This window comes from Aethina tumida, chromosome 3 (genome assembly GCF_024364675.1).
Source record: "Aethina tumida isolate Nest 87 chromosome 3, icAetTumi1.1, whole genome shotgun sequence".
NCBI classification, from domain to species: Eukaryota; Metazoa; Arthropoda; class Insecta; order Coleoptera; family Nitidulidae; genus Aethina; species Aethina tumida.
The window spans coordinates 29,113,403-29,125,670 of record NC_065437.1 but is presented as its reverse complement, the minus strand read 5'-3'; the positions used below and the strand labels follow the sequence as shown (position 1 = coordinate 29,125,670).

Genomic DNA, 12,268 nt, shown 5'->3' with positions numbered 1-12,268 from the left:
GAATTAGGGTTTTTTTATTATTGTCAAAAAAATGTAATCTGTAATTTAAGAACATATTTTCGCATTCAAAAAAATAATTTAATTCTGATGAATCATCACGGATTAAAAGCTTCCCATGAATTATGAGTCTGTGCATTAACTTATTTAATTTCTAAGTTTGCTTAGTTTTAAACTAATTACATCAGATGTCATTTAAATATCATCTCATCTTAAGTAGCTCATTCTCCAGCAAAACTTTAAACGTAAATTACACTTTAATATTTAGACCCACACGACAGATACAGTACGAACAAATTTGCGAAGCGGATGTGATAAAATCTGTATTAACTCGAATTTTAATATTGGATTATAAATATCTCTGATACTAATCAAATTAAAATATACAGGAAGTTATTAAAGTGTTTAATGGTCAAGTTTGCAGAGGTCAATGCCGGTAAAAATCACGAATTTCCTATGTAGAATTCCGTAATTCGATTGAAGTCAAACATGTTTGCCGGATATTCGTGCCCATTTAAATTCGCATATATCGTCGAGTCGGACGTAAAACGGTTAACAAAAAAGATTCATCCTTTTCAGACACTTCCTGAACGCAGCCGGTTGAATGATCGTAAAGTAGTGTCGGATGGAAAAAAGCTTTGAGCTTGCCTACCACAATTTAAAGCTTTACTAAAATGTCCATAAAAAATGAATTTACTTTTTCATAGTACTTTATATGGTACTTTTTGAAATTTAATGTCTCCAGTTTAATATCCCTACAGGAAAATTTTTTTAAACAAATTTTGATGAATAGCTTTATAACGGAAAAGCACATTACTGGGATGAAATTAGTATTTAAATTACTCATTTTTCTCTTAATTACGATTTTAACTATAAAATTAAATTTTATTCACGCAGATATATTAAACATTATCTATCTCAATTCTAATTTTTAACATCATAATTCGTCAGTTAAAAATTAATTGAAACGCTAATTGGAGCACGACCGTTATTTGATACAACTCTTTTCACATTTTTTGCAATCAATGACTCCACAGATCGATTCAATTTTCCAGCAGGTTCAATTGGACCACTTTCACAGGTATTCGCATGTCAATTTAATCGAATTATTTCTATCATGTCAAGTCACAACCTTCAAACTCGATTCTTTTTATTCAAGTAGTATTATACTTATTCTGCTGGTGTATTTTCGTACCCTATTATTAGCCTTCTGTAAATTCTAAAAATAATAATAGCTACAGTTGTTTTTACTGAATTGATCCCACAGAATTTTGAGAGAGACATCATGCATGACAGAGACAGTGAACGTTCCCACTAAGGAGCAAATTTGCAGACTTTTACTGTCTTTGTCGTGCATAATGTCTCTTTCAAAATGCAGTCGAATCTAAGGCTTTTCTATTGGTATGTATATATACAGCAATATTAATTTATCTAGAACTGAATAGAATAGATAATTGTTAATATAAAAAATTATAATGACTAAAATTACTTTTATTGAACGTTGGGAGAAAACAATTAATTAGAATAATTCCAATTGAAAAAGGATTTTTTTAAAAAAAAACATCATCCTTGAACATTTGTAGGTTGTTTGTTATCGAATATTGACTAGATTACGCGAGGAAAAAAACTCCATTAATACATTTTTCTCTCTTCAAATTTACTGTCAAGTTGGAAATTAGTAGAAAATTTAAAATTTGTCACAAGTGACTATATTAATATTAATGTAATTGGGACTTTTATAGGTGTCGACGAGTACTAATGTCCAATTATATTCTTCAAAATAGCCTCCACCAAACAGACCTATTGTACAAATATTGTGGAGGTCATTAATGGTAATATGTTTTTATTTAAATATTCTGCAGCATTGTTACATTACCACCACTGAGAAAATAAATTCGTTGCAAAAATACTGAATACATATAAAAGCAAAATTAACATTAAAAACGTATGTAATTATTAAATATATTCGAAGTTTTATTTACATATAACAATATGATATTATAACAATAACATTATAACAATAGAAACTAAATCTATTTGTTTATATTATAACAATTGCAAGTTATGAACCAGAACATTAAATCCATTGAAGTCCAATTGAAACTACCCGTTAAAACAATGTGATAGTAGAATAGAATTTACAGATTGTGAATAAAAAACAACGTTAGAGCAATATATTATATTAGATTTAGTCCAATTAAAAAAAGAGAAACATAATATGCATGTAAAAGCTTGATATAAAAAAACATCATCCCTGAACAATTGAAGCTTGTTTATTAAAGAATGTTGATCCGATTACATGGAGACACCCATTAAAACATTTTACTCCCCTACAAATTGAATTTAAAAAATAGAAGAAAATTTAAAATTTGTCAAAAGTGGCTAGCACAATATTAAATTAATCAAAACTTGATCACGTGTCAATGACAGTAATGTTACCCTAATTATATTCTTCAACATAGCCTTCTCAAAATAGACATAGAGAAACTCTTGTGGAGCTCGGTCACGTGCATTCTGTTAATACTAAAAATACTAATGTCTTCTATATTTTTTGTTGCTATTATATCATTCTGCAACAGTGTTATAATTTTATTACGAAAATGGCAAATATGCTAATAAAGCAAAACTGCATTAGAATCCTGTACAGTTATTTATACGCATTACAAGTTTTTGTTTCCGTAATGGAAGCAATTAATTATAACAATACGGGAATAGAATGAAATTTGCAAATTAGGACGCACAAAACACAACGTCAGAGAAAAACATTCAATTAGGTTTCATGTGTACACGTATGCTATATAAATCACTGAATATTTGTAGGTTGTTGTTTAACGAAAGTTGTCCGATTATGTAAAACTTTTTAGAATTAAATTAATTGGGACTTGAATACATCATGAATCAAAAAAAACATTAATATTGTATTAATATTGCTCCAATTATGTTCTTCAATATACTTCACAAGATGGATCTACAGCACTGTTACAATGGTATCACTGAGAAAATAGTTTGTTACAAAAATGGCGAATGCGCATAAAAATTAATTTAATTCTGTACAATTATCTGGACATATTACAAACATTAAACATAATCATTGTTTGAGGGATTGAAACAATAAATTAAAACATTAAATCCCAAGTCCAAATAACAATGGAAAAAAATAAAATATGGTATATAAAACACCACCCTTGAACATTTGTACGTTGTTGTGCAACGAACGTGGACGTTTTATGTGGCGTCAAAAACTTAATTAAATCCCGTATATCATTGAAAATTAGTAAACAATTTAAAGTTTGTTACAAGTGACTATCACAATATTAATCTAATCGAGACTTGAATACATGTCAATAAATATTAATTTTGCCTCAATTATGTTTATCAAGATGTTTACAAAATAGACTAAAAAACCTTATCGAATATAATCTGTATTATTTGCTAATACTGAATATACTCGTGATTACAGTTTTATTATTGGTAATATATAATTTTTTATTTTATTATTCTGCAGCACTGTTATATTAGAATCATTGAGAAAATAATGACTTCATTTTTAAAATAGCTAAAGAACGTGAAAGCAAAATTCAGTTAATTAAGTTTCTAATTATTTTATAGTAACTGAAATAACTAATTAAAATAATATAACAATAGAATGGCATTTACAAATTAAGATGAAAAAAAACAATGATAGAGCAAAACGTTATATTATATTAACCCCAATTCAAAAAGAAGAAGAAAAAAAATTATGTAGAGGTAGTGTATAAAAAACTTCACCTCTGAACATTTGTAGATTATCTGTTAAAGAATGTTGAAACGATTACGTGGGGACCAAAACTCAATTAATACGTTTTACTCTCTACAAATTGAATTCGAGTGCCTTTGAGGGATTAGTAGAAAATTTAAAATCTGTCACAAATGACTATCATAATATTAAATTGGACACGTGTCAATGAACATTAATGTTGTCCTAATTATATTCTTCGACATAGCCTTCTCAAAATAGACGTAAAGAAACCCTCGTGGAGCTCCTTCACGTGCCTTCTGTTAATATTGAACATACTAATGATCACTTTTTTATTGTTAATATAATATACATTTTTTATTTTAAAATCTACAGCATTATTACAATGATATCACACAAAAATGGTGAAGGTGAGGAATAAAGCAAAATAAATATTAGAATTCTGTATAATTATTTAAATATATTAGAAACTGTTAAGTTTTTATTTCAGTAATGGAAACAATTAATAAAAACAGTATTAATTTAATATTGTGGTAAGTATCACAATATTAAATTAATTGGAACTTGAACACGTGTCAATGAACTATATCATTATTCTAATTATATTCTTCAACACTGCTTTCTCAAAATATGCATCTAGAAATCCTCATGGAACTCCCTCACATGCCTTCTGTTAATACGTAAAATTCTAATGACCACTTTATTTTTTATTTATTCTTACAGTGGTATAATTGAGAAGACCAAAATTACAAAAATGGTGAATGCGCTATAAAAGCAACAAATTAAGACGCACAAAACGCAACATTAGAGAAAAACATTAAATTAGATTAGCCCAATTAACAAAGGAGAAAGAAAAATATGTGTACACATATGGTATATAAAGCGCCACCCTTGAACATTTGTAGGTTGTTAGTTAACGAACCTTAGCGATTGTGTGGCAACGAAAACTTAATTAATTTCCGTATATCTTTGAAAATTCGAACACAATTTAAAATTTGTTACCTATTACAACATTAAATAGTTGGGACTTGAATGCACCAATAAATCAAAAAACATTGGTATTTTCCCAATTATGTTCTTCAATATATTTCATAAAATGGGCCTAATACCTCGTGGAACACTATCCGTAATATTTGATAATATATATTTTTTATTTTATTATTCTGCACACTGTTACATTAGTTAAAATTTTAGTTTTTTAGATTTTTGTCATAATAAATTAAACAACAAATTAAAACCACGTCACAGTAAAATGGCATTTACAAATTACAAACCAAAAAAGAACAATGTTACAGCAAAACATTAAATCAGATTAACTCCAATTGAAAAAAGAGAAACATAAAATATATGTACGGGCACGGTATAAAAACCATCATCCTTGAATTTGTACGTTGTTTGTTAGCGAATGTTGACCCGATTACGTGGGGACAAAAACTCCATTTACTCTCTACAAATTAAATACGGAATTCCTTTAAAAATTAGTTAGACTTCCTCATTATTAAACTAATAGAGTCTTTAATACACACGTTAATATTTTTCAACATAGCATTCACAAAATAGACCTATGGAAAAAAAAAATACTAATGACTACAATTGTTATTAGTTTTTATTGGTTCTTATTTTAATATTATGCACCATTATTACGTTAATATCATTAAGAAAACAATATAACTTCATTATAAAAATAGTAAAGACGCTTAAAAGTAAAGTGGATAAGTGCTGTACAACTATTCAGACATATTACAAACAAGTTACAGTAATTGAAACAATTAATTAAAACAGAATTGCATATATAAATTATTCAAAACATTTGATTAAATTAAGTCTAATTAACAAGGGAGACAAAATATATAGAGAGGAAGAACCATATTCCTTGAACACTACAAATTATATTTTGTGTGTCTCAAGTAACTACCACAATATTAAATTAATAAACTTTAAACACGTGTCAATGAACATTAATTTTATATTTTTTAAATCACCCTTCACAAAATTTGCCTATAGAAAGCGTGGTGGAGTGCCGAAATTGATTTTTATGCCAAATGACAAATTCTAGGGAAGCTTGTAAGGTAAATTTATGTTAGAGCCACATTCGACGTTTCTTAAGAACAATACCAATAAATTTATATAACGAAATTTCGGTATATTCAAAATTTACTTAATGTTGCTTAAAACTGTTGATTTCAATCTATTTGAAATATGTGCATACACTTTCTCAGCATATAACTTAGATATCATATAATGTTTACGTAGCAATATTCAAATATTTCGTTATTACTAAGGAACTAAATCTACTTTGGCATTTCTTTCAGGAATTATTCGACTATCGTGTCAGCTGGAATGGTAAAATGGTTTCAAGCGGTAGTAAAACGAAGTAGATTTTACCTTTGGAACCTAGTTTAGATAGATGTTAAACGACTTTTCGCTGCCTTTGGAATAAACATTGAGAAATATTACTAAATTGCGACAGATGCGAATAATATCCGTCAGGGTTATATTGTTGTTTTTGTTTGGGAAGAATTATTCGTTTCGAACGTGATTTTGTTTTCAGAAAATTTTAAAACTGGCAAAATGTTTTTAAATTTTATCTGATTATCGAAGGTAAATACATTTAAACACAATAAACGTAACACAAAATTGTATTTTCTAGTACTTAATGAAACAGAATTTTGATGAAAATTGCTCAAATTAGATTTAAATTAATTCGTTTTTAAATTTGAAAATGATTACAACTTTGTTTTTACAACTGTTTATTTTATTTCAAAAATATAAATTTCATTTGATATTGTGAGAAGTTTATTTTTGGAGTTACGCCGCAGTATATATTTACAAATAATATTTTCATTACAAATATTTTATATTCACAAATGTTATTATTGGATACTTTATTTAATTAGACCGTACAAACAAAGTAACATTAAAATTTAATCAATCATGTATATTATAATTTGTTCCATTAAATTTGAATTTAATATGACAGTAATTTGTCTTTTGTACTGCCATATAAAATTATTTTACATGTCACAAAATCCCCTGGATTAACTGTAAGTAGTTTTCAATAAAATTATAATATAAGGGTCTTATTTGACTGTCTTATTGGATATTTTAATTAGAGTTTAAATCACTAACTTATAGTCAAGTCAATTTTATAAACACCGTATAAAAAATAGATTTTCAAGTGGTTTCAAACAATTGCATGATCAGTTTTCTACATTAGGCACATTAAATAACCTAATTATTCAAGTTATTATAAAAACCGACTGCTAGGTTATTTGTTTATCGGCCAAGGCCGTCAGTGATTTTAATTTAGAAAACAAAGAATATGTTACGAACATTTTATGTAACATAAAAAGTACCTTAAAATTATATATACAAAATGGTCTCTTCAATAAGAATACCAAAACAAATACGTTAATATTTTAATCTGGTTGAAATTATTCGCTTTCATAAGCCACAGGCAACAGTAAATTTGACTTTAAAATTTTCGTTTATACCGAAAATTACCATCACATGCCGTATAGACGGAGAAAAAAACATATGTGAATACTAAAGATACCACGATTTAACATATTCATTTATGAAAGTGAATTATTGATACCGTAAATAATATCTGGTACAGTTCATAACTTTAGGCAACCACGCCATTTTCCCAGGACGGTGATTATGCCCTTAAAACATCTTTTGTTAAATTGCTATTTCTCGTCCCTAAGCCTACATGCAAATTATATTCTTAAACTTACTATTACGTTACAATGTAATATTTCTCGGGTCTACAAACTTATCTGAGGTCCAAGTAAATTTCACTGGATTTTATGCGGTTTTGTTCAGTACGGACTGAAGCTTTATAATAAATTCTTGACCTGAGGATATTATAAAAATATGCAAATAACAGGAGCTGTAATAATATAACGTAGATGTCATGAATTTTAAGTGTTTAATTTATATTTGCAAGGGTTAGATATTATGTAAATTGTATTGTGTGTTTACGGACAAACACACAACTAAAAATTAACGTCAGGTGAAAATACTCACTTCAATGGGGATCATGATGAAGGTGACGATCAAATCGGCGATGGCCAAGTGTCTGATCATCAAACTAATCCGCGATTTCCGATGCCGCGACCGAAACAACGAGATGAAAACCGTAAGATTTCCAATGGCGGCGACCACGAACAATGCACTGTACACAATAATGACCGTGAAGTTTTGCTGCAACATTAGTTCCGGGGGACCAGTGTGATTGGACTTGAATTCGTCGGAACCGTTATGTGCATCCAAATTGCTGGCATTCGAATTAGGTTCATCGTTCATCTCGTTGTAGATTTGCCAGACGCTTGTTGATTCCATCGTTTGTTTTGTTTAAGGGTTGTACGATTGTCGGTAGATCAGTTCTTCCGGTTGAGATGGATGTTGGTACCTTTTTGAGCAAACTGTTGACATTATTATCAACCCTGAAACAAAAAAAAATGTTAAGTAACATTAAATATATGTGCGTCTTTTAAAATGGACAATTTCAATTCCTTAGAATAAAATGATTTGAAAATATTTTCCACATGTTTTAATTTTTTAATAGATAATATTTGAATATTTTCATCTCTAGACGGTCAATATTTTAAACTTACTTTACTTTTTGCACACTAAGTAGACACTGTGTCTATTACTCACACCAAATGTTGCTTTTGGAGGTGATTCTGAAAGAGTATGGGGTGGAATTTCTTTAAAGACGTATGGAGTTGCTTAAATCGAGAAACTATGAACACTTGACGATTTCACAACTTCACTTCAATAGACTGAAACTCAAGGGAACACATAGGAACCAGCTTAAAAACACACTCGAAACCACCAGCCTCAAAATTTGAAGAAGTTTGCTAATGCTCTTAGAATAGATCAACGTATTCGCTAACTAGTGTAAAGTGTTGCGGTTAATATTCTGTTTTTATTTTTTAATTAATTTTGTTTAACTAATTTCACAAGGAAGTTTGTACTATAATATTAGTTTTATTACTGGATTAAAAATTGTTGATGCAATTCTCTTTAATTTGTTCAAGAGATTGTTTTCTATTATTGGTTTATTGAAACGTATATAATATGTAATATAATTCCATTGGTATTCTGATTTTTGAAATAAGTCAAATTATCCACTTTAAAATACATGCAGTAAATAAATGAATAAAATATAGTTTCACAAAAATTATCAAGATTAAATATATAAAACTTTTTAAAATTTCATTTAACAATTTGCATTTTTTAAGTTATTACAAAATGAATATTCAAATTGCAGCGAAAATTAATTCTGCAAGAATTTCTCTGGAATAAAATATGTACTTTAATATTAAAATATAATTTTATTAAAATATATGTAAGAAAAAGTTTTGTTTCATTAATAAAACATTTTTTATTTAATAATGGCTTAAGATGCATGTATTTTAATTATGGAATGTGATTTATGAAAATTACTCTTTAAGGAATTTCAATTGTTGTTAATATGTTGGTGAGCAAATTTTAGATAACTAAGTGCATTTCATAGAGATTTCATAGAGAGTGAATTATTAACTTAAAAGAGGCTTGTGGGAAATACTAATCGGATAGTCCAGATTTGAAGCAATAAATAGATTCATAGTCCGAACGCTGCAAATTCAGACATTGGCAGGCCTTTATTTTCAGTAGAGGTGTACTTCAAGACTAAATTATCGACATCAATAGATCAATTCTAGTATGAATCAATGTGTATCTGGATCATCAAGAATGTCCAACTCATTATTAGTTCAAAAAATGATACTAATCAATATATTCAATATTTTTATCTCAATTTTTAATCATTCACTATCACTTACTCCAAAAATCAATAAAATCTGACCAGTGGATCTATATTCCATTATTCCATATTAGTTTTATTTTTATAAATTACGAATCGTTGTGATTAAAATTATTTTACAACATGTAATTTTCTCAGAATACATAAAACTAAAGTTGCACCTTAATTTTTTGATAAACATAAGCAAAGATTATTTAGGCTGGGAATAAGCAATAAAACGATAACAATTTAGAAAAAATATGGTTGTTCTAAAATAATTGAATGAGAAACTCTTATTTTTTTGTCCATTATTTCCGTCAACATGCATACCACTTATAAATGTCAAAGCCGATGATCAGTCTTCCAAATTATCCAAGTAATTTCTGTTGCTTTCAGCCATTATCGATCTTACTCTTTACATTATTTTAGGCATTTAACCCAGGGTGACAGATACATTTTACAACAATAAAAAGCTTCTTTACATTATTTTTTTTTACTCGAGAATATAACTCTATAAAATTGCCGGATTCACATTTTCAGAATTATATCACCACTTCCTTTCGCATTTAAAGAATAAAGTATTTCAGTAATCTAATCTATAAAAAAGAAGGAAGATGTGCAAAGTGTTTTCTGAAAACCACTTATCTCGTCATAACCTCTAGCGAAAACACGGTTTTTGAATTTTCTTTTTATGATAAAAGAATGTTATTAGTTTTACACTCTTTTCTAATCAAAAATGTAATTATTTTGATTATAAATATGTTTAGTATTTTTTTTTTATTCATAGAAACATGAAAATGAAGTTTTATCGTTGTATAATATTGCTTTTGATCAGGTTTTAAAGCGAATAAAATTGCTTTGCTATGCTATGCTATATCGATGATAAATTTGAAATAACCAAAAATGTTTATTATGAAATCAGAGGGTGAACCTTTCAGTGATTGGTGTGGTAATTTTCAACGGCTGACAAAACTCATCTAATTTCATGGTAGTTCCGCTGATTTATAATGAAAAATATCACATTTGACAGTGTTTAATGCTTACTCATACGTTAACATCTCAATTCAAAGTTAAACAATTTTTTTGATGAATAATAAAAGGGTACCTTATTATTTTACAAGTCCCGACAGTTACTATACAAAAAATGATTGTAATATTAAAAACAAGGAGGAGTTTAAACATAATAATTTCAAACAGATGTTGACGAATAAAACGAATATGAATCCATTTATAAAAATGCATGTCACGAATAAAAAACTAAATAATGACCATTTTTTTAAAGACGTTCTCGAGTTAATCGTTAAACCTTAACGCACCATATAAAAAACTCGTAGCTTTTAAATGTGTTAAAAATATCTAAGTCATAATAACAAAAAATGACTAAATTACCTTGTAAATTGAAATTCGTTTTTCAGACAATACAAATCATAAATGCTCTGAATTGTTTTTAGCTAAAATCAGGTCTAAATAATCTATCCGAATTAAATACAAATGACTTGTCACTTCTTAATGTGCCTATAGTTACTGTCTGGTCTTGGCAGCTTTCATTATAAATAAATCGTTGTCATTGTAAATAGTAAGTCACTTATGAAATAAACATTGATTTTACCTAACTAATTTATAGTTCAAGAGTTTAACTTACTCTTTGAGGCGCCTGGAATAGGAGAAGTTTTTAATTAAATACTCTATTCCAAGATTTATTTGGCTAATATCGTTTCCAATAAAACCGTCTGGAACATTCAAAAATATTTGTTGACATTAATTACAAAGAACAGAAATTATTTATGTTAGATTTCATCAATGTGTCTGTCGGGCACGTATAAATCATTGACTCAATGAATTGATACGTTTCAATTTGGCACAGAGCACTTTTTAGCGAAAAGTGTGTGAGTAAAGTTACAAATCATAATAATGAATTATGAGTCATAAATAAATAAGTATTATGTAACGTTGGATGTAAATGTAATGTAATTAATGTAATGTTATTGTTGCATCGTTAAATCAGAAATAAATTGTGATGTTCACAGTATAAGTTTTTGTAAGATAAAGATTATACGATAACTGAATTGTATTTAACTAAAAAAAAATAATTGTTAAAATTTCGTTGAATACTGACATTTTATTCCTATTTATTATAAATATTTTTGATTATATAAAATCTGGCATAACTTTCATATTGAAAAAAAATAACAAGACCACAAAGCGAAAATCACAGGTATTAAAATTTCAGTAGCATGATAATTAAGCTTTGGAGTACAACGAAGGGATGCAAGTCATAAACAAAATAAATAGGTCGGATTACTGTCCAAAATATGAAATAAAGTATTGCACAATCAACATGTATATTTATATCGTATTAATTTGTACAAATTGATATGATATGAAACAGTTTACAATTGAATGTGTATTGAATTGTTTGATTCAGTAATTTATTTATTGCGTCAATATTGTTTATGCACATGTACAAACATATTTCTCGTTATGATTTTTCCGTTCTATTGTTCTACCGTTAAATATTTAAAAATAATTTTATTTACTAAATTCTAAGTAAATATAATATGTATAACACTTTGAAATTAATTTTTTTATGAATAAATAAAACAAAAAGCCAACAACTCAATTTAACGAATGTCTGAAAAAACATAACAGTAAAAACTTTAAGTCTTACAAAACTATATAAAAAAATAATTTAAAAATGATAAATGGCTATATAAATCCCCAAATCCTATCGGCATTAAGGA

The 12,268-nt window shown here is 27.7% G+C and overlaps 1 protein-coding gene across 1 annotated transcript in view; it reads right to left on the bottom strand.

The window, feature by feature from the left end:
* Positions 1–8,080, bottom strand: part of LOC109594915 (adipokinetic hormone/corazonin-related peptide receptor variant I-like) — a 66,179-nt gene extending 58,099 nt beyond the window's left edge. The window contains exon 1 of the mRNA XM_049964654.1: positions 7,766–8,080. Within this exon, the coding sequence (XP_049820611.1) occupies positions 7,766–8,080 (315 nt within the window). The remainder of the gene's footprint in view (positions 1–7,765) is intronic.
* Between the last annotated feature and the right edge of the window lie 4,188 nt (positions 8,081–12,268).